Source organism: Poecilia reticulata, chromosome 4, assembly GCF_904066995.2.
Source record: "Poecilia reticulata chromosome 4, P_reticulata-male-v2, whole genome shotgun sequence".
NCBI lineage: Eukaryota > Metazoa > Chordata > Actinopteri > Cyprinodontiformes > Poeciliidae > Poecilia > Poecilia reticulata.
In genome coordinates this window covers 23,579,923-23,601,957 of record NC_088833.1, presented here as the reverse complement: position 1 = coordinate 23,601,957, position 22,035 = coordinate 23,579,923, and the positions used below count along the sequence as shown (strand labels likewise).

At 42.3% G+C, this 22,035-nt stretch overlaps 2 protein-coding genes across 4 annotated transcripts; one reads left to right on the top strand and one right to left on the bottom strand.

The window, feature by feature from the left end:
* Window positions 1–888: 888 nt before the first annotated feature.
* On the top strand, window positions 889–12,357 carry il12rb2 (interleukin 12 receptor, beta 2a). Its single transcript, XM_008407291.3, has 16 exons — window positions 889–1,319; window positions 1,600–1,729; window positions 3,041–3,307; window positions 3,725–3,848; window positions 3,942–4,111; window positions 4,340–4,485; window positions 5,496–5,640; window positions 6,993–7,063; window positions 8,450–8,654; window positions 8,754–8,930; window positions 9,855–9,956; window positions 10,081–10,227; window positions 10,638–10,769; window positions 10,995–11,091; window positions 11,288–11,375; window positions 11,469–12,357. The coding sequence occupies exons 2-16, from the start codon at window positions 1,666–1,668 to the stop codon at window positions 11,928–11,930; spliced, it is 2,397 nt and encodes a 798-aa protein (XP_008405513.1). The 5' UTR covers window positions 889–1,319; window positions 1,600–1,665; the 3' UTR covers window positions 11,931–12,357.
* Window positions 12,358–14,831: 2,474 nt separating this feature from the next.
* serbp1a (SERPINE1 mRNA binding protein 1a) lies at window positions 14,832–21,306 on the bottom strand. 3 transcript variants are annotated; one of them, XM_017304471.2, is made up of 9 exons: window positions 20,922–21,306; window positions 19,426–19,609; window positions 18,281–18,421; window positions 18,076–18,144; window positions 17,890–17,964; window positions 17,622–17,790; window positions 16,623–16,670; window positions 16,302–16,505; window positions 14,832–16,216 (listed from the first exon to the last, which is right to left on the bottom strand). In XM_017304471.2, exons 1-9 carry the CDS (start codon window positions 21,178–21,180, stop codon window positions 16,160–16,162), a joined length of 1,206 nt encoding a protein of 401 aa, XP_017159960.1. In that variant the 5' UTR covers window positions 21,181–21,306; the 3' UTR covers window positions 14,832–16,159. The 3 variants fall into 3 exon arrangements, with proteins under 3 accessions (XP_017159960.1, XP_008405511.1, XP_081462620.1); XM_008407289.3 differs by having other exon boundaries at window positions 18,076–18,147; window positions 20,922–21,305; XM_081606494.1 differs by having other exon boundaries at window positions 16,623–16,667; window positions 18,076–18,147; window positions 20,922–21,304.
* Window positions 21,307–22,035: the final 729 nt, after the last annotated feature.

The window sequence follows — 22,035 nt, the reverse complement described above, 5'->3', positions numbered from 1 at the left end:
TTAAGCTGCATGTGAAAAACATGCATGACATTAACTTCACTTTGTGTTGTCTTCTAGCGTTAGCTAATAACATCAACATTATTAATTTAGCACCATAAAAAGTGATCTGCATCCTGCAGCAACCATAACAGTTTGATATTTTGAACTACGTGTCACACGTTGCTCTACGTTAGTATTTGGACAGACAGCAGCCACTGTTTCACTGTCACTTTAACACTGGGGTGTGACCTCTGTGTGTGTGCGCACGTGTGTGTCCCCTGGTAGCCCCTGTGTTTAGTGATCAATGAAGTGGCACAGAGAGGGAAATTATTCCAAAACACTCTCAGGCAGAAGTCAGTTGAGACTTCCCCCCTGTGGTTCGTGGTTAATACGGTGACAGGTCCCTGAACCTCCAGTCCTACTCAAACAAGCACCACCTGCAGCACTGTACAAGTTTTTATCTCTTCCTGAGAGTCGTCTCAGTTCCTCCTCACATTTTCACCAGGGTAACCGACAAATGGAGTCTGCACACTTTGCTCCATGTGGAAGTTTGATCCCTGATCTTGCTTTTCAATTGACCTCAGGTTCTGAAGTACGGCTGTGTAGCTGAGGTGCAGATTTTGAGGGAAAGTCCCAGACTGCACCACATGGGCATGTGTTTGTGAAAGCCACAGACATGGGCTGGGTGGAAAATGTGAGAACGCAGGTCTGATACACTGAAAAAATGTTAAGTAAATAGAAATGCTAAGGAAGAATGTGAACCACTTTAGTTGCCTGAATAACTTGCGTTTAAGCAGAAATACACGCAGTGTATCAGATCATAAAACATTTTTTTTTTTACAATATAGTAATAATTATTTTAGTAAATACTATAAAAACGTGAATAAAACGATAGAGTAGAAGCAAAAACTGGAGTTTTCAAATGACTATTCAACTTATTAAAAGTTGAAAGTTAAACTATGTGAAGAAAAAAAAATGTCTCTAAACCTCTAAATATCTACTTAACTGTGGAGGAATACCAGCCCATTCCTATTTGCGAAATAGTTTTATGAAGTGTTGCTGATGTTCAGGCTGGGTGTGCTCAGAGTGTGTCGTCACTGATGAACTGTGACACACACACACACACACACACACACACCTACACACACACACACACACACACACACACACACACTGCATTTGGCTGAAGTTCGTCACTTCAGTAGAGGCAGCGCTCAGTCTCCCCGCGGTGAAGTCGTGCCGCTCTGAGTGAAGAAGAAAACAGAAGCGATCACGGATAAAACCTCAACCCGCTCAGAGAGGCGCTGAACGTGGACGGGACGCTGGGATGCGAGTCGCTGGTGAGTTTTAGGGACGGATCCCACCACTCCGTTTATCGCACCTTTCTTTTAACATAACACTGTCGCTGTATTTATGATTCAACTTTTAGATGTTTACAATAAACATATATATAAAAAAGTACACAATTAGAATGTAATCCTTTCAAATCTAAGTCATTTCCATAACTTTCATTTCCCTCGCATGTTTAGAATCATTCGTGCCATAAGCGTCTTTGGGCTTGTGCGCCGTTTTAAAAAAAATAAAAAAATATTGTTCACTTTTCTGCTATGTGTTTTTAAGAGGAACTAACAGGATTGGCGGCGATGTGAGACTCATATATGCCGTTTCTGGTGACTGACGTCGACGATGTTCCTCTCATGGTCTGTTACGGTCGTCGCGGTTGCCTTGCTGGTCGTGCAGCAGTGCGCAGGTAAACCCCATATACTCATGGTTAACATAACATAACTGTCTGGGGCGTCTCAGCTCAATAAATAAATAAAAAAATATGACACTTATCTAAAGCGTTCTCTTAAAGTTATGGTTCAAACTTTTACATTTGTAATTTGAGTTTTAATGCAGAAAGATGATGGCCTCCTCAGTCATTGGGGAAGATTGCGGAGTTAGCTTTTGGACAGCTATTGACACTTCCACAAGGAGGCCAGGCCACAAAAGGTCATTGTGAATGAAAGATGTCTGTTCACAGAGTGTTGTATCCTAGCCTATAGATGGAAAGTTTAGTGGAAGAAGAAAAAATGGTACAGAAATAACAGGGAAAATCACCGTGAACGGACATTGCATCAAACCCATTTAGTTTGAGAAGTAGGCTACTCTAGTTTGGGGTCAGAGTTTAGGCACATTTCACAAACACAAACACCCTGGGACGGTGCCTTGCACAGGGGTACATCAATATGTGACTGAAGGAAGACAGACTTTCCAATTTCAAGACAACTGCTCTACTAACACCACCTAAACACAGACGTATCGATGACATGGGCGGAAACTCACACTTCTTACATTAGGTCACTCCAGAACAAGATGTGAAATATTGTTGCAAGGGCTAAGTGGATTTTTCTTTTCTAATGAAAGTAAATTTAGCATTTCATTTAAAAATCAAGAACCCCAACGTGTGGCGCGAGAGCGCGGAGAGAAAGAAGTTACCAACTTCAGTTTTTGTTCTTTTTTTTTTTCTTTTTAATCTTTTTTTTTTATCAAGTCCAGAATTAGCGCTGTCTATTGGGAAAATGTTGATCCCTTTCCTCTTCTGACGAGTTTTATGGAGATGCTGCTTTTATTTCCCAACTGGAGGTGACACTTTCCAGCACTGACAAAAGTACAAATACCTGCTTTCGAACAGCCTGGTATCACTGCGCAACGTAGACCAAAAACCCACCTGCCACTAGAGTCAAGAGGAAAGACGTGAACCAGCAGCGCAGACGAGCTGAAGGCTGCCATCAAAGCAGTTTGGGCTTCCTGAGCAGAGCCACAGGCCACTCCGCATTAATGCAGTAATTCATGCAAAAGAAACCCCGAGCACAGTCAATCAAAAATGGAATCAAAGCCACTTTTCCAAATCAAATCGTTATTAATATCAATCTCTTTCTGTTGACATTTTAATTTCTTGAGATGCGCCTGTGCAGTAGAAGGTGAATATGTCGCCAGGGTTTTCCTGACGTGTCCAAAACGTAGACGTGTGTCCATCCTCCGGCGTCCTCGGGGAAATAACGAGCTTTCCTGCTTCCAGGTGAGAAGCCGTCCTGCGTGCTGTGGTCCAGCGCCGGAGCCGTGGTGCAGCGAGGCTCCAGCTTCGTGGTGTACTGCACCTTCTTCCCCAGATGTACGACCGACCGGACCATGTACATCGACGGGCGCGTTAAACCCGCATACGAACGGCTCAACGACACAACCATATCCCTGAGGGTGGAGAACATTACGGAGAAGAGGACATACAGCTGCACGTCTGAGTGCAACCCGCCGCTGGACGACTGTGGACTGGACATCACGGCTGGATGTATGTGGTGGGACGTTTTATTTGGCTGAGATGAGTTTCCTTAGGAAGCAGCTTTACTGCAGATGACACAACTGAGTTTGTTTCCTGTTTATACTGAATCTTCTTGGGAAGAACCGCAGAACACGGTCACATAAAGCTTTCCTGACCTAAACCGGGGTTAACTTTAGTAACCTGTAAAAAAAGAAAGGGAAAAAAAAGCTTGTTCTGCTTTCCCTTTGTTGCTTGGTGACACGCAGTTCAGTAGGGTGGCTGTTTGTTTTCACACATGCAACCAGACGGTTTGATCAACGGAACATTGAAACAGAGAAAAATGATTCTATTAGTCAGAAATTTGTGTGTTTCTTTTTTTTAAAGACTGCATCCGGTTCTGTAAGGATGCACATTCACAAGCAATGTTTTGTCTCCTTTCCTGTCCAGACCCACCAGATAAGCCCAAAGACATCTCATGCATCTACAGGATCCTCAAAAATGACACCAGGAGAGTGAATTGCTCCTGGGACAGAGGAAGGGACACCTACCTTAACAACCGCTTCGTGGTGCGGTGAGCATGCGCTCTCTTCCCACGTTATTCTGCTTGTAAAAGTTAGAGCCGTGCAGATGCTTTTGAACTGAAACTTTGCTGTGTGGGCTGCAGGGTTGGAACTGCGAGTGGAAACCAAACAGGACTGGTGTGGAACGTGTCCGGCACTTCTGCCAATTTCACTTTGCCCAGATCTGTCCAGCTCATGTCGGTGCAGATTGAAGCCCACAACTCCCTGGGTTCTGAAAATTCCTCCATCGTCAGCTACAACCTCAGTGACATCGGTAAGACTTTGAACGCTTGTTGTTAAGGTTCGGCTCCGTGCAGGTGAATCGTGGCGCGTAGACATTCAAAGTCATTTTATTTCCAGAAGTCGTTGACTTTTTGCAGCTGGTCACCAGCAATCGTTTCCAATCACTCATTCCTCAAACCCATTTGCACCGCAATCATGTAAATCTTGCTATTACTTTTTGATCGTAACACGTCCCATTACTTTGTTCTGATCCGAGCAGTGATGCCATCGACGCCCGTTGTTGATCAAGTCGAGTGCTCTTCCAGGAACTGCACCATCAAAGTGGAACAGCCTGCGAGGACTCCACAACTGCAGATCCAGTACCGGGACGAGCGGCAGTGGGACTGGACAACTTATCCAGACTCTGTAAGAAGTTTTAACTCCCCCCCACCCCCTAACCCTCGTCTCTCTGAAAAGCCTTCGGGGGGCTTTGAGTGAGGCGCAGAAATTGCAAAAGGCAATTTAAGGTCTTTGAATATGGTTGGCTGCTGAATGATCATCTTGCTCTGAGCTTCTGCTGATTCAGAGTTGGAGGCAGATATGAGTCTCTCGGTCGACGTGTGAAGAAGTGAATTCGAGATGACTCACCTGTCTCAGGAATAAGCTGAAATTTTGACCTTTCAGGCTCCTTCGTGCGTTTTTGTTCATCAACACAAGCCCATCCAAAGCACATTCAAGCCATTTCAGGGGTTTTTCTGGTTTTGTTTTGTTTTTTGCATCAAGTAAAAAAACAAAAAAATTAAGGGATAAAAAGATGTGACAGTGATAAATCACCACAAAGTGGTGCATAATTATTCAGTGGGAGGACTTTTTTTTTTTACACTCAAAATTTGTTCATTTGTATTTTTTTCACAACAGCTAAAGCTGCGAGTCTTTGGTGGTATGTTGCTGTCAGCTCAAGGTCAGTTAAACTGGAATGAAACCAGCTTGGCCACAGATTGTCTATTTGACTTTGACTAGGCCATTCTAAAACATAAATGTACTTCCACATAACCAATTGCATTGCGGCTCTGGCTGTATCTCTGGAGTTATTGAATTCCTGGAAGATGAACCTTCACCTCAGCCTCAAGTATTTTCCACCCTCCAGCAGGATTTTATTTTCTCCAAGATTGCCGTGAACATCAGCCCTGACCAGCTGTACCAAGCATGATGCTGCCACTGCCATGATTCAGTGTGCATTTTCAGGGTATAGGTATTTTTTGTGGAATGGGTTTCAAGGTGCTCCAAAAGAAAAATCACAGGATGTTGTTTTACAATCTAACCCCGCTTTAAGGATCTCCTGAACTTCCTTCCTCGAAAAAAGAAAAATGTTGAAATGACTTGCATCTGAACTCAAACAGCTGATCAGATGCCTTGTGTGCATTGATCACCTGCAGGCTGGACTGACGACTTCATTCGAGGCCAAGCACGTCTCCTCCTTGGAGCCGTGCAGTGTGTACAGTTTCAGAGCGCGGTCCAGATTCAGCACCGGCCTGTGGAGCTCGTGGAGCGCAGCCGTCTCCAGCGCGACTGAAGAAGAGGGTGAGTCTGAGGCCAATATTGACTTAAAGCTCTGCTCGTTCTGTCTGCAGGCTAACCTCTCAGGGACTTTATCAATATAGGCCATCAGACAGTGCAGCAGTGCTTCCTAAAGTCTGGGTTTGTGAGGTAGCTATCAGATCACCACTCACCGACTATCTGAAGGATGCCATGAAGACGACGACGACCAAAAAAGAAACCTTTTTGCGTTTTATCTCGAGAACAAAACCGCCTGTGCAGATAACGCGACCAGCGCGCCATGTCCCTGCTGAGATTTTTATTGAGTCGATTTGGGCGAATTTGGTTTTCACTCGCTCCTGCATCAGTAGAGAGTGAAGGAAGCCAGTGAAGAGGAAAGCTACGCTTTACAGGAAATGCAGCAGTGTATTTTGTAGTTCTGATGGTGTGAAGATATGGAGATCTCTCTATTAAAATGCATGAGCTACGAATATGCAGGAGTGACATGTCATCAGTTTCCACTTAGGGAAAGCGCTAACGATGTTATCAAAAACATCAGCTGCATCGGTTTGTGCTGCCTTCCTTTTTGTATTGATGAGGGGAAGATCATCAATAAAAATGACCTTCCCCTGGGGCTGAGTTCATTTTGTTCTCCATTGTTTTTCGTTTTTTTCCCCCCCTTGATTCTTCACTGCTAAGGCCAAAATTATTCATACCCCCAAGGAGATTTACATACAGTTATTTTCACCAACTAAACTATTGTCTTAAGGTTGGAAACAAGACAAAGCTCTCCCAAAACATCGCTGAAAGTACAAAAGGCGCTGTTGTCAAAAAAATTTTTTCTAATTTTATCTATAGTCTGTATTCAAAATTGCTTATTCCTTTTATTCGCTGTTACAGCAATCATGCACGTCTTCGTTGGTGTCTTTGACCGTTCACTCTTTGTGATGAGCTTTGAGGTCGGAAGGCCTCCTCATTTACAATCTGTCTTTTCTATGTGAACGCAGACAGCGCAGCTGAACATAACGCAGGGTGGAGGGGCGTCAAACACAGCTGCCAACTGTTGTCTGTGCAAAAATATCCCTTCCTGTTTTTGCTGCACAGTCATAAACACCTGGTAAAAATTATAATTCATAATAATTTACCAGACTCAAGAGCAGATGTACAATCCATGTTTTATTGTCATAAGCTGCACATTTTGAAAGCATCAGATTGAAGGTTTTTCAGTTTAATTCAAAAGACTTCTGAATTTTTTTGTCACCAACTAGTGAAACTTATCGAGGAATGTCTGACAAAAGAACATCTTGTAGGTTCATAAGTTTAAAGAAAAACATTTATTCAGTATCTATAAAAAACAAAGACCTAAAAAAGTAACTTTTTAATGTTTGGTTTCAAAGCTCCTGCCCAACATCTGGATGTGTGGCTCGCTGCTGCCCCCGACTTCACATTCATGAGAGTCTACTGGAACGTAAGTGTTGAAAACTACTTTTTTCTATATATGTTTTTTTGATTATTATTAGTAGTAGTATTTTTAAATGGTGTACATAAGTTATTGAACTCGTTAAAAAGTATAGTTTGCACAGATATAACCAAAAGAGCGAATGTAAGTTTGAACTGATCACTGGACGATTGCAGCTCAACAGGAAAAACTAAAAATCTCAGCCTCAGAAAGGAAGTTTGGTTGACCCAGTTGTAGGTTTGACACGTTTTTCAAGGACAACAATTTGTTTTAGGCAGCAAAACACACACACATACATAAAATTGCTCTTTGATGTTTTTCACTGCAAAGTCTTTAAAAAACTCCCATATCTTCTGAAACGTTTTTGCTTTTTTTTTTTATGTCACAACAACCAACTTTAATGCTGATTATTGAGATGAACAGAGAGAAGTAAGCCAACACCAGGAAGCACGGCACTGTTTTCTATAAATAAATAAATATAAAATAGTTATTTTATAACTATTTTGTATTTATAAGATAAATATAAATACATGTATTTATCGCTCTCCGAGTGAATAATTTTAGAACCACCTCAAAACGTGGATACACATCTGTGCATTTCGGCTTATGTGGACATTCATTGATTGGAGAACCTTGACTTTATTAGGTGGCATTTACTAATTGGATCAGTGAAGAGCAATGGTAATATTCCAGCATTTTTCTAATAATGGTAAACCTCCATGTAGGATATGGACACAAATTGCTTCCAGATACCGAAAAATATATTGAAGGCCACTGAAAACACTGGAATTTAACCTTAAAAATTGCCACCAATCTTAAGAGATTCATACACTTTCTCATGAGTATCATGAGAAAGTCTCCCTCACAATGGAGATGTGAGGGCTCTCACATCTCCATTGTTCTCACACTGCTGCATGATCACGGTGTTGTAACCATAGTAACATTTTCTTTCTGCTTCCCTGCTTTGTTCTGCACAGACTAAAGGTCAAACCTTGACCACATCTTGTGACATCCTCACACTCAAACACACACACACACACCTACACACACACACACACACACACACACACACACACACACACACACACACACACACACACACACGCACACGCACAGAGAGAGAGAGAGATGAACGTTCTTTCGCCAAATACAGACTTAAAAAAACACACACCTAGAGTGTTTTAATGTCACACACACACTCAGGGGTAAGTGAAACCTGACAGTAGACGCACCGCAGTTTCAGTTTACAAGAAAAAGAGGAGCTGAACAGAAATGATGTGTCTTACACACTCATCTTGCGGTTTGGCTGTAAATCCTTGGCGACAGTAATCACTCACCGAGGCAAAGAACACATTCACCTGCAGAGCTAAAGTTAATGTTTTCCAAACGTTTCAGGAGTCCAGCATGTCCGTCTGCAGAGGGAGCATCGTTCAGTACACCGTCAGAGTGAACAGCAACAACCTGACGGTCGTCACGAACGTCAGCGCAGGCGTGAAGAACAGCTCTGTCCGGTTCTGCTCCGACTGCGAAGTGACAGTGCAGGCAGTGAACTCTAAAGGCTCGTCGCCTCCTGCAACCATGACAACGCGTCACACAACAGGTAAAACCCTGAACACCTTGTCTGATCTTCATCTGGTGGTTCTGAAACTGGAGCTTCACTTTTATCACTTCCATACGTGTGTGTGTGTGTGTGTTTTAGCCAAACCGATTCTTGACGTTCAAGTAACAGCGGAGAACCACACTGTCGCCATCTCCTGGAGAAAAGCTGAAACTGCACCCGCCCACTACGTGGTGGAGTGGTACCCGCAGGGTCACATGTTGGACGAGCTCAGATGGGCCAGACTGGACGGGAATGAAAACGTCGTCACCCTCACGGGTGAGAAGTTAGAGCCAAGTTGCATAAAAAAAACAACAACAACCTATCGGTTAGGTTCAGGCTGGATGTTTCCAGAATAGTTGAAATGCTTGATGTAATCCACAAACTTTTCAATGAACTTCGGGTCCAAAATATTAATGTTAGCCTGCCTTCTCCTTTCCAAACCAGTTCTGATGTGTGTCTGGAGTAAATGTCCCGTTGGCACACCCAGCTGATGTTTTCACCTGTTGATTTAAATCAGTGGTGTCTTCTTTTGAGCTTGAAAATGATTTTTTATTTTATCGTATCTGCTCGATAGTGAACTAAATGTGTAATAATTTAATGAAACAAACAAAAGAGACTTTTGCACAAGAAGGAAATCATTGCACATCCAAAACATACAAAGAGTGTTGCTGTTAAAAGAAAGGCATGCTGTTTCCTAATTTTGAGAGGTTGGTCGTAGGCTGTTTCTTTCAAGATTAAGATGATTGCTGAAGCCTGGTTAATTGATTAAATTATACATTTTCTTTCAACATTGCAGTCAAATGGTGCACAGAGTCATTCAAAAGGCCACAGACGGCCCCCGGGCCTCACTTTGGACACCCCTGCTTTAAAGCAAACGTGAAATGTTGAAGGCAGTCCTTTTTTTTCTTCAATATTTCATTCTCTCTGTGCAACACAGCAGTGCTGCTGGCACCAAAACAAACCCTCAGAATGATGCTACAACCGCCATTCTTGACATTTTCTCAGGTTTGAAAGTCTCAGCTTGACTCAACCAGCAATTTCTTGTCACGTTAGCCAGATTGCTCTTACTCTGCAGCCTTTTCACTCCATGTTGAGCTTCATATTCATATGTTTTTCCTTGTTAATAAGTATATATATATATATATATATATATATATATATATATATATATATTTTTTTTTTTTTTTTTTACATTTGCAGATATTAATCCATGGGAGTGCTATGAAGGAGCGGTGTATGTTTTCTACAACCAGAGCTCGGTCAGCAGGACCAGCTTTAAAGGGATCGCCACGTTGGAAGCAGGTAGGGCTCAACAGTGTAACTTCGACTAAGTTTATGATCTTAATCGAAATGGTCAGACATATTTCGTGTCGTGTAATTTTGACCTAATCGACGTCGCTGCGCGGCTCTGCTGTGTCGCTTGCAGCTCCAGAAATTGGTCCGTCGGCCCAAGAAAAGGTGGAGAGAAACAAGGTGACGGTGTCTTGGATGCAGCTTCGCAGGGCGCAGCGCAGGGGATGCATCACAAAGTTCACCATCTACCTGGAGAACAGCCAAGGAGTCCAGACGCGTTGTAAGAACAATTTAATTGTAAAGTGTCACTAAAGCAGTCGTGCTGCGTTGTGCCACTTTAATCGTTTTGCTTCACTTTAATGCTCACGACGAAAGCAGACGCAGCTATCCAATAAACACTTGCGTCTTGTTTTGCCATGTGAAGAGGATGTGGTTGGGATTAAAAACACTGCGGTGCCAAAGCTCGTCAGAACGCTGCTGCCAGCCGTGTTAATTTAATAACCGCTTCCTATTCATGATTATTAGAATCTTGAGTCATTTTAACTTTTTTTTTAAGTCCATCAGGCAGGGAAATGTTACTAAAATGAGATTTGAGCATTCAGCTGCAGAAAAACTAAAACAAAATGTTGGTTCTTGGCTGACGGACGCATGAATAGTTTCACGGTGAATGTCTCCTTTTGTCCTGACCAGACTCAGCGGAAGCATCGCGGGCGTCGTATCCCATCGAAGGTCTTCCTCCTGATTCCTACAGCTTGTGGATGAGCGCTTCCACTTCGAAAGGAGAAGGTCCTGCCGGTCAGAAGATCAAGTTCTACATCGAGGGTAAGCAGATTTTCACATTTACGGGCACCTTGTGAAGACGTGCGACACATTACGATAAATTCAGCTTTTATTCCATTAACATAGTCTTGCACTGAAAAGTTTGAGCATCTTCGTATCTGCCATTTGCATCGTCTGATCGTTAAACTGGCTGTGCTGACAGCTTTGGCTCTTCTTGCTGATTTCATTGGCCCGTGGTGTTAACATGTCATCCTGCTGCTGTTGCAGAAGACGACCATCTCTCCACTGTGCTGATGTGTGTGTTCGTTACCGTGATGGTGCTGTTTACTCTGTTTCTGTGGAAGAGCTCAGCAGTAAAGCACAGGTATGTGTGTGATATGTTTTTCAGCCATGTTGTCAGCTCTATGTTTATCCAAAGACTTTCAGTGAAACTCCAGTCAGGACTCTGGAAAGGTCTCTCCAAAACCTTAAAATTAGCCAATTAGCCGGATGTAAAGGATACTTTAAATCTAAATTGGGGGGAATGATTAACTGCTGGTTAACAGTTTTCCATATCTCAGGTTCAAAGAGATTTTCCAGTGTCTGATGCCTGATGTTGTGCCAGACCCTGCAAACAGCAAGTGGGCAAAAGAGTGTACCAAAGAGAAGGTAAAAATGTAGCAAAACTTTAACGGATCAACCGCTGGTCGAACCCGCCACTGTTCCGATTTGACCCTCTTCGTCCTCCTCCTCTCCGTTCAGGGCAAGATGAACCTGCATCTCCCGTCTCACAACTCCAGTTTCACTGATGCAGAAGAAGAGACCATCCTGGTGGATGTGGAGGAGCTGTGCAGGCGGATGGGGGACTCCTCCTCACCCAGGAGCGACCGCTCGGCGTTCCCTCCCGAGAACGGCGAGGGCCAAGAGACCGAGTTGTCGGCCCTGCTCTATCCTCCTCTGACCACCTACATCAAAAGCCTCTCGCACGACTCGGACAGCTCCGGCCACACGCAGACCTCCCAGGACACGAACACGACCGTCGACTACATCTTGTCCCACGGGCAGGACAATCTGGACAACTACGACCAGGAGGACGAGGAGGAGTTTCCAGGGATGCAGTTTTTCCCCAGCCTCAGCATCCTCATGGAACCTGTGGGGTTTGGAGGGAAGCTGACCTTGGACGCAGTGAAAATCGACTGCGGCGACTTCTTTCAGAACGCTTAGAGCGACCCGCCGAGCCTCTCCAAATTGAACTCTCAGCCGAGACGTGCATGAACTACCTCCTTTGCTTTTAGAAATCACAAAGAACTGCCTCTCTGCAAGCCAAGCTTCAGTTCAGCAGAAATCCTCCCAGGCATTACAATTGTTTTCCAATGGAACGTCTATGGACACACTAAGCAGAACTAAAAGAAAGAGACAAGAGGAATTTTACTAAGGTTTAATCTCTAAAAGGCAGATTTGACTTCTCTTAGTCCGTCATGAATTTTCGGATCTACGCCTATTCTTCCTGTTACATGCGCAGATGTCTTCTATTTACATGTTTTTTTGTTGTTGTTTTTTTTTTTATTATTGCTGTATATTAATTGCTACGCTCTTCATTCTATCTCAATGTGGATGCAAATTTGATCAAATTAAAACCGAATCCTTTGTTTGATTTGTCTGATTATTGTGAGCACAGTAAAACATTTGGAAGTTTTTAAGATTTTCATTCAGGTTTCAGAGCTGAATAAAGCACACACACACTGCAAAAAATATCTTGGATACGCTTGGAATAAAACAGAACTAAATCACAAGAAACACTGATAAAAAAAAGTGAATTGTTTCACTAATAGCTAGTACTTTTCCATTACTATTAGGAATTATTGACTTAAAACACGCTCCCATATTGTACTAAAAAGTTACATGCAAGTTAGTTTCATCATTATTTCAATTGTATTCAAGATATTTGCACTAGAAAGCCAGACCAAAACTTTTTGGTATGATTTTTGTAATGTAAAAAAAGCAAGAGTTTCACATCAACATAAAAACGTGTATTTGGGCAACTTAGGTCAGTTTGACCAAAACCGTTTTGAATCATGATGACATTCTTCTTAATAGACAAAGACTCCAGTTTGTTTTCCACTATACTCGCAAAAGTACAGTAAAAGTAAAACTAGAGTAGAAAACTGCTTTGTTTTTACAATGCATCAATGCTCTGTTAGAAGTTAATGTGCCACATCCACACTTCATTATGATCCCTTCAGGTCTAGTTTACTACGTATGACGGCAGCTTGACAACACAGCATGTCGCTGAGACACAAACTTCCAACGTTTCCCACTGGAAAAATAAAAAAGTGACACAACCCGAGGAAGCGGTTCTACCCAATGGACTTGATTTCATCACCTCTCCACAAGAAATACCTGTTCAGGTGCTTTTAACTGCAACTGAGTCAGCCACGAGGAACAGCAGCAGAGCAGAGGAAGAGCAACTTTGCTACAATTCTGTCCAGGTCTAAACTTCCTCAACCTAAGCTCAGATTGTAGAAAAGGAAAGTAGCAGTCTTGAAAATTGGACCTAAAATCTCCCCCCTCCCTCACAATCTTGCTAATACTGTGCGTAATGCAGCCAAAACAAATCACGTGTCGGCATTTTGGGGGTTTTAAGTGACAACGACCCAAACATGTAGGTTCAGTGACTCACGCAGCTCATTCTTGTGAGTGTGACTTACAGGCGTGATGTTTCCAACCCATGTTTAGAACTGAAACAGGTTTTTGAATGGAAGGTGAAACATCTTAAAATAACAAGACATTAAGTGAAGCTGTCAAATCCCCCACGGCCTCCTAAATCACGATATTACTGAGAACAGAACTGGGATGTGACATAACTAGCACGTCGCTGGAAAAACTAGAGAAAACTAGAGAAAAGTTAGCTTGTAAAAGTGTAGCATTGTGACGCTTGTCCTCAATTAAATAATGTTTCTCACTGCCCCTGTAGAAGAACTTACAGGGGCAGTTGCACAGGGCTTCAGTTTTTTGGGGCCCCAAAGACTTTTTTTTTTGTAATGAATGCAAAAAAAAACTTCTTTAAAACTTATATTGGGTTATGTATTATAAATTTTTACATAAAACGTATATACTTTATTTAAAACTTATAGGCCTACATCAAGTGAAATGTATTCAAAATTGGGGATTTTTATTAACATGAACAGTATTTGAAAATTAATTAGATATACTACTTTTTTGGGGGGAACAACATGGAGCTAGTGACCAGGCAGACTTATTAAACCTACCACGCACTAATTCATGTCTAGGATGTAATTTTCATTAGCAGTAGAAAGCTTCTGTAGTGGACGGGGCCCCCAAACTGGTTCTAGCCCAGGGGCCCCAGGTAGGCGCCGCATTTAAAACTGATCTGAGCAAAAACAGGGAAAGTTTTGATAGCTTGAGCTGAAGACGCTGGACAAATGCCATGTAAATATTTCACTTTCTTTCAACATGCCAGATGTGCTTGTAATTTTTTTTATTTCTGGAGGTCATTCAAGGTTTTATTAGAATGTTAGCAGCTGTTTAGTGAGACTGAAACTCAATAGATTAATCAATATTTTGCCCAAATTAAAGGGAAGAAACTCTGGAAAACAAAGTTTGATTTTGAATTATACTTTAAATCTTCAAAACCAAAAAAAATTACATATTTATCTTAATCTTGTCCATGTGTGCTCAGGCACCGTTTTATTTTATTATTGAGGCTTTTAATATTTTGAGCACAAAGTTTCATTTTTAGTCATATTTATTGTATGTTTGGCAGCAAATCTACCTATAGGATCAATAATCCATTTTAATAATCAATATAGTTGATTTATTGAAATGCAAATGGCTACTAAATCAACAGCACAGACAAAATAAAAAGTCTGAGGTTTAAACCGTTGATGGTACTAATGAAGTGGTTGCCAATGTGTAAAAAAGTTATGTTTTTTACCTCAAAATTGCAAAAGCTTGTATAAAAAACAGCAAATGAGTGTTCTTCACTCCCAACTTAAAGATACTCAGGTAAATCTCATCAGGAAGCAGGTGTATTAAAATCGGTCTGAACATTTGCAAGCATGTCTAGAGCAACAGTTTGTAACCCCCGACGACAGGACAAAAAGCTTTTTGTTGACCACCTTTATTTACCGACAGAGGTCTAATAGCAGGGCTGGAATTCACACATTTGTAGAGCAATTCAGTTGTTCCACACTATGGACAACTGTATTTCTTTCAGAGCAATTATGCAGTGGTGCCATCGTGGAAACTACAGAGCAAGTCAACAGCAGAGGAAAAACATTCAGCACAGACCGAAAGAAACCCGAGGCCGAGCAGAGTTTATAACGCTGAGCGGAGTGTGTAAACGAGAGAGGGTCGGAGCTTTTCCAGCGGTCTCCGGTCGCGTCTCAGCTGTTGGGGAGGAAACGGAAAGAAACGCCTCTCCTCGTCACTCAGAACTAAGAGGAAGGCAGCGACTGACTTGCAAGTGGCTGATAATGACCTAAGATGAAATGAGCGTGGGAGGAAGAGACGTCAGAAGATTATCCTTCCGATACGAGCAAATCCGAAACGCGTGGAGTTTTTTTTCTTTTCTTCTTCGATTGAACTGAACTGGGATTCAAATTTGGGACGCGTTTCCAATGTGTTCCACAAAAAAAAAAAAAAAAAAGACAAGCTTTTAAGAACATTTCAGTAAAAAATAAAATGAAAAGTCCAGATTGCATGCCTTTCCACATACATTTCCAATGTAGGCAGCATCTCTTTCAAATACCAGTGTTTTTTTTCTCTTTTCCTTTTTTGTGTGCACCTTGTGAAATACAGTTTCTGAAAGAATTTATGAAAATAGTTGATTTACAGGCTGAAGATCATACAAGAATAGACCTCCTCTATAAAATATAAAACAATATCTCAGTGCTAAAGGAATGGGGGGGGGAATAAACCCATAAATCTCAATGAGTGGAGCTGTAACTTCTGAAATGAGCCAGGTGAGGCGGAGCCCGAGCTGGAGCTCCGGCGGCGCCCGCTTTAAAGCAAACAAGCAACAGCACTCACCACGCCAAAAGATATCCTTATGCTTACATTTCAAAATGCATATTTTCAAGCAGCAATTACAAAACTTTATTAATGGACGACGCATAACCTCTGAAAAAAATACTGTATGAAAACATCCCTGCTACTTTGTTTCAAAGTACAAAACCTCTACCAATAAGTTGCTCCAGAGTAGCAAGAAGTCCTTTTGTTTTTATGTGTTTTTTTTTTGTTAATTTCTTTTTGTTTTTTTTTCCATCTTTGTTTTGTTTTTATTGAATAAAACTCAGTCCTCACAGAGTGTCATAGCTATGACAGTCTTCGCCATCATTTGACTTTGCTGAAGGATCCAGGAACATGCAAGCCTCGTAGTGGAGGTGCTCAGGAGGCTCCTGAAGGCCTGAGGGGGCTTTGACAGCCGGAGCTTAAGCCAGGGCTGGGAAGGCCTCTGGGTCGTCCACGTTCGGCACAGACGTAGATGACTGCAAGCAAGAGCGAATGGAGGACAGTTAGGATGGGAATTTGATAAACGGTTAACAAGCAGCAGCGTTGCTCCGGATTATTTACCCTGTCAGTCCTTCCTCCGCGTGCCGGCCTGGTGGGCTCGCCACGCTCACCACGCTCGCTGCGTTCCCCTCCGCGCCCACGGCCTCCCCGGCCGCCGCGGGGTCCTCCGCGCCCGCGGCCAGGACGGCCAAGGTCTCCGAAGTTTATCTCCAGCTGGGACGTGATGTCATTGGCTGGTTTCCGGAAGTGGTGCTCCTCGTCGCCCTGAATTACAGAACAAACGAAGAGGGTTTTATTAATTAGAAGTGTGCTCTCGCAGTCCCAACCCCGTCTGCATACAGGTTTAGATTGAGCCGCTGCATGCAACGGGTAACATTTTACCTTGGAATCATCGATGTCAAGCTCAGTCAGGTCACCTTTCTTGTCCTGCTTTAAGAGAAGTTCAGAATATAATCATCACATCAGAAAAACATAAGAATGTACTAAAATGTGAGACATTTGACAGCTAGTCTGACTAATATGCACAGCGACAGCGCATTAGGGAAGCATATTGATCATATTCTTTATCAAGTAAAATTTCTTACTGTGATCAGAAGTCTGATTTATTGTCATAAATTTCAATTAATGATGGTTAAAACTCCCCAAAACTGTCTGTATTGTCAGGACTGCTAGTTTTACCCTTTTTTCCACAGTTTGTTAAATTAAAGTATTGATAAATATCAATAAATTTGAAATGATTAGATGTCATTTACTATGTGCAGTTTAGTGATACAAATCAACTTCTTTATGTGACTGATGTCCTAAAGAAGAGCATCACAAATTCAAGAACATTATTTGTGCTTGTGAGGATATGACTGCTGTCACAGTCGAACACTTACCTAAAAGAGAAGTAATAGTTCCTATTTTTACCGTTATATTACCACAAAATATCGTGATAAAAGTACGATCCTGTCACCCACCCCCTACAATGAACTCTTCCTTCTGCTAAACACTTTGGCATTTTGAGATTTCCCTGAAGCCCAATTTCACCTCCTCTCATCAGTTTTGTAGCAATAAACTATCTAATGTCAGCTTGTTTACTTGTCTTAGTGTCATAACAGAACAGTGAATAGAAATAACCTTGTTCACACTATGAATGTTTCATAAAAACTATTACAGTTATTGAGCATTAAGCTAAAAATAAATAGTACACATAACCTAACTACAGCGCTAATAAGCAGCATTGTATTTGGTTTCAAGTAAAATTCATTGGATCATGTTTGCGGTTCAGTTCTCAAGTGGTGCCAGGATCCTTATAACGACTTCAGAAACACATAGAAACAGTATTTGGCTCTGTTAAAAGGAGAGGTGGGGCTTTAGGAGCTTTGGGAAACGTCTCACCTCGGCCTTGGACTTGTGCAGCACAAATCCTTTGTTCCAGTCAGCGCCCTCGTTGGCCTTGCGGATGTTGAACTCGACCTTGGCCCGCTCTTTGTCCTGCATGGCCTTCCATTCGTCCAGAGTCATCTCCTTAGGCCCTTCTTCCTTCTGTTCTTCAACCTCATTCTCCCTTCAACACACACAAACACAAAGAAATGTTAGCATGGGCATGTTTAGCATCGGTGTCTTTCGTTCCACATTGTCTTCCTTCATCGGAACAACAACTTACTTGTTCTCAGAGTCAGCGGGTGGATGCTCCTCTCCCTCTGGGTTCTCCTCGGTGACGTTAGACTGGTCGAGCTCACTGCGGAGAAAGCAGAAAAAAAACCTCAATGTCCTGCATTGTTACGGCTCCGGCTTCCTTAGAAACTAGAAACATGTAAAGTTTTTGCATCCGTCTTTTGAAAGCACTCACTTCAGTTCATCTTTAACTGTGCCCCAGTTGTGCGATCCACTCCCACCACGCTTGTCCTCACCTTTCAGACTACTGGAGAGGGAAAGAAATCCCCCCCGAAACATCAATCGTGATAAAGACACACACGCAGCATGAGCGCAAACATCTCGAGCACAAATTATTTGGGTTTGATTCAGCCCAGGAGGGGATTCAAAGGAACACTTACGATCGGTCACTGCCACTGTGTCTGTCGAATTCCCGTTTTCCTCTGGAGTCGAATCCGTCGCTGCGGCCCATGCCGCGGCCTCGTCCGCCGCGACCTCCCCTGCCTCCACCACGACCCCTCATTGGCCTATCACCAACGGGCCTGAGGAGAAAAAAATATATTTTTTTTTTTACAATTTTAAGAGAAAGAAAGTAATTATGGAGATTTGTATTTAAATTTGCCATCAATATTTAGTTTTGTGGAAATAACATTTTGCTTATCTGCTACGGATATAAGTTTTCTAAATGTTCATGCCTTTCAATGTCTTATCTCGACAGGAGCAACTTTAAATGATAAATGATGTTGGACTCCAACATCTACTCCCGCAGTCTTTAATAAGATATCCAGCAGTTCATCTGCTTCATAACTCGGCAGCTAAATAAGCTCTTTTTCATGTCTTTACTAACTACTTTCCGCAAACAAAAAAAAGCTGAGAAGAAACTATTTAAGCTTTTCCTCACTGATACGTTTTGGTTTTTACCAAGATCTGATTTGCAGATAATTTTCTTTTTCTAAGAGATATAACCAGCTCCTTGTCAGAAGCTGTAGTTATAAAACCAACAGAAAATCTAAGAACTACAAGATTAAACCCATTTATTTATTTATATGCATCAGAGTACATTTCCCCAACCTTCTCCTGATTTGTAATAAACTTTAAAATGTCACATATATCCTGTAAGTTGATGCATTTATAGATGGAGTTTGTAGTTTTGATGCAGTTATTAAAAAGGGTAAAAAGAAAACAAACCAATGGTCTACAATCTGATCATCTATTTTATGAATTTCAGACACAGCAATGTGAAGTTGATTTATTGGCCTTTTTTAAATATGGAAATATATAGCATGCATTTTAAAATCTCAGTTGTGTAAATATGCACAACGGAGATATTTAGATGAGACAACTGGGGGTAGAATTTAATAAGCTCCATTTCAAACTTAAAATGTTACTTATGTTTATTATTATGCTATTTTTAATAATAAAGATGACTAATAAAAGTTTTATGTAATTAGCTTAAAAGAAATAAAGAAAATATTCTAACTGAAGCATCTGTTTTGGACTCCCTCTAGTTATGGTTCATGCTGGTCTGTTATCAGTCCAAACTCACTTCTCCACAGAGAACTCGCCGCCCTCGGGTTTCTCTGCGGTTTCGCCCGCAGGCCGCTCGAAGCGGCGGGGCGGCCGCCTGTCCACCGGCCGTCTTTCTGCGGGTGGCCGTCCGTCTCCCTGTCCGCCCTGAGGTCTGGAGCCTTCGCCCTCTGGTTTTCTGCCCATTCTCCTCATGCCAGCACCTAGGAATTGAAATTATAATAATATTTTAAAAAAGTGATAAGATGACCTGCAGCATCGCCGTGTCCACACCCAACGCTGAGTCAGGAGGCAAGAAAAAGAAACATTGTTCTGCACAAGTGGAGCAAATAATTGCAATTAACGTGGTCAATAAAGACGAGGAGAGGCCGGGGTCGGTGGCGTTGTTGGCAAGTTAGTGATTCAGGATTTCTCTGAAAGGTTATTTCTCAGCCCTAATGTGAGTTTCATAATTCACTTTTAATTTGTGATAGTTACCTCACCAGATCTACTGGGATTACTGGTGACCCAGTTTTTTTTTCCCCTACTTGAGTCAGAGCCACCAGCCCAGTGTAACACAAGTCCCTCCCATTGACTAAATCGCCTGATCCAGAAATAGATCCGCTCCACTACACCGCAGCAGCAGCAGCTGGTGGAACCACCATCAATGCACCTGTCTCATCCTCTCTCTCAGGCAGATAAATATGATCCTACTTGTCAGCTCGACGTGATGAAACCTCAATTACGCATAAAAAAAATTTTCTAATCTGATTCAGTCTACGTTTTGCAGGCAGCGCCTTTTCACCTAAAAGTCACGACTTACTTTGAGCGCAGGGCAAAAACCGGCTGATACAAAAACGATTAATCGTGTACGTATGCGATTTGTTGCAAATCGACCGCGTGCGGAGTGTTTATTGTGCGCCAGTAGGAAGTAAGAGTGTGGAAGTTGTGCCTTAACACGCCCTACAACCACGAGGTTCAGCTCGGCCGGAGCGTACAGCCCCGCATGTCAGCAGAGAAATCCGCCAAAACAAAAAACCCAAACTGAAACTCACACATATCTTCTCTACACGTGTTACCGTCCTCTCACATGTTCCGGAAATTCTTTTTTTTTTTCCGCTTTAACCAATAATAGTTCTATTTTTAAATGATTCCCGGTGTATGCAGCAACAAGTAGTTTGGCTTCGAGTGGCTCCTGAGCAGAGCTAACGATTTAACTGAAGCATGCTGTTAGTTAGGCTCTCTGTTCAACCAGGCCCTTTGGGGGGTGTAAAGCTAAAACTAGCTGGGCCGCAAACTGTTTATCTTTGTATCGCAGAAACCTCCCGTCCCCAGTCGTAAATTATGTTTGGGTAAAAGTCGTTGTTCGTGCAAATGTCACTCATCTTAAGGCACTAAAATAGCGAGTAAGCCGACCTCATGTCACAGAGCCCGGTTATAACGGCTAGCTGGTAACCGAGCAACTTAGCCTGTTAGCTTAAATTTTTAGGCTGCTCTTTTGACTAATTGGAGCCCAAAACGTGCATTAAATATTACCATCTTTCTTAAGTGGAACTGGAGCCTGGGTTTCCTCCTTCTTATCAGCCAGCGGGGTCTTTCTGTCTTTTTGGGACTCCTTCTTGGGCTGCTTGGCAGCCTGCGCTGCAGTCTTGGCGGCACCAGGAGCTGCAGCCTCCTTCTTCTTCTTAACTTCGGCTTGCTTCAGCAGCTCGAACGGATCCGACTCGTCGTCAAATAACTGGTCGAACCGATTGGTTATGGCACAGCCAAAACCTTCTTGCATTTGTCCGGGCATGATGGCGCCCCTTCAGCAGGATTTTCCTCCGATTCTACGAGGCTTGGTGCGAGCACTTCGCTAGATGAAGCCACAAGATGGCTGGGAAAGGACCTTCTTCTCTTCCGGCACGGTAGACATCCGGGACTTCGGAGGTTGCGCGGGTGGGTTGTGTAGTTTCCGTGGAAACCCGTAGCCGTGATAGCAGCTAGGGAGTAGATGAAAGAAAAACTCAATTACCCACAATGCAAATGCTTTGAATCGGTTTGCAAAGGAAAGCATGGTCGCCCCGGTCCTGCACTCTGTTGTTGTTTTCACTTTTAGGAAAAAACTATTTAGTTGTCAGGGGTGCTTTTCTCCGCAGTTTGTCAATTTTAAAACTTACGTTAGCAAGATAACCTGTTAGTTCTTTAATATAATTGAAGAACTATCAGGTTCTTCAACCTGCTAGTTCTAATATCAAGAATTATCTTGATATTGGGGGTTAATTTGTTTTTTAAAAGGACAGGAAATTAGTTGGGCCTAATTGTTTATTAAATTCACAAGAAATGACCCCAGAAACACGTCTACACACTAATATCTAGATGTTTAGATGTGCTGCAAGTTAAAATTATTTCACTCTTGTTTGGCTACGCCCTTGCTTTTGGCAGTAATTTTTAATCTACAGCTGTGCACGTTATATTTGGCAATTACGGAATCATTAACTTTTTTATTTGCAGAAATTAGTATTTCTTAAGTTGTCAATTTTTTTTCATTGGTGTGGATATGAGCTTTACTTTGCTTATTTTGTAGAATATGTTTACTCTCAATTGAGTTTTGAGGAAAAAATGTAAAAGGTTCAAAAAATGTTTATGTCGTTAAAACACATAATTGGAG

Bases quoted from the DNA above. Each gene is read 5' to 3' on its own strand.
- il12rb2 (XM_008407291.3), top strand. From the start codon at position 1,666: ATGTTCCTCTCATGGTCTGTTACGGTCGTCGCGGTTGCCTTGCTGGTC. The intron at 7,064-8,449 runs GTAAGTGTTGAA...CAAACGTTTCAG, and splicing joins TCATGAGAGTCTACTGGAAC to GAGTCCAGCATGTCCGTCTG. The intron at 8,931-9,854 runs GTGAGAAGTTAG...TTACATTTGCAG, and splicing joins AAACGTCGTCACCCTCACGG to ATATTAATCCATGGGAGTGC.
- serbp1a (XM_008407289.3), bottom strand. From the start codon at position 21,180: ATGCCCGGACAAATGCAAGAAGGTTTTGGCTGTGCCATAACCAATCGG. The intron at 17,791-17,889 runs GTAAGTTGTTGT...TGTGTGTTGAAG, and splicing joins CCCGCTGACTCTGAGAACAA to GGAGAATGAGGTTGAAGAAC. The intron at 16,217-16,301 runs GTAAATAATCCG...TCTTGCTTGCAG, and splicing joins GCGGAGGAAGGACTGACAGG to TCATCTACGTCTGTGCCGAA.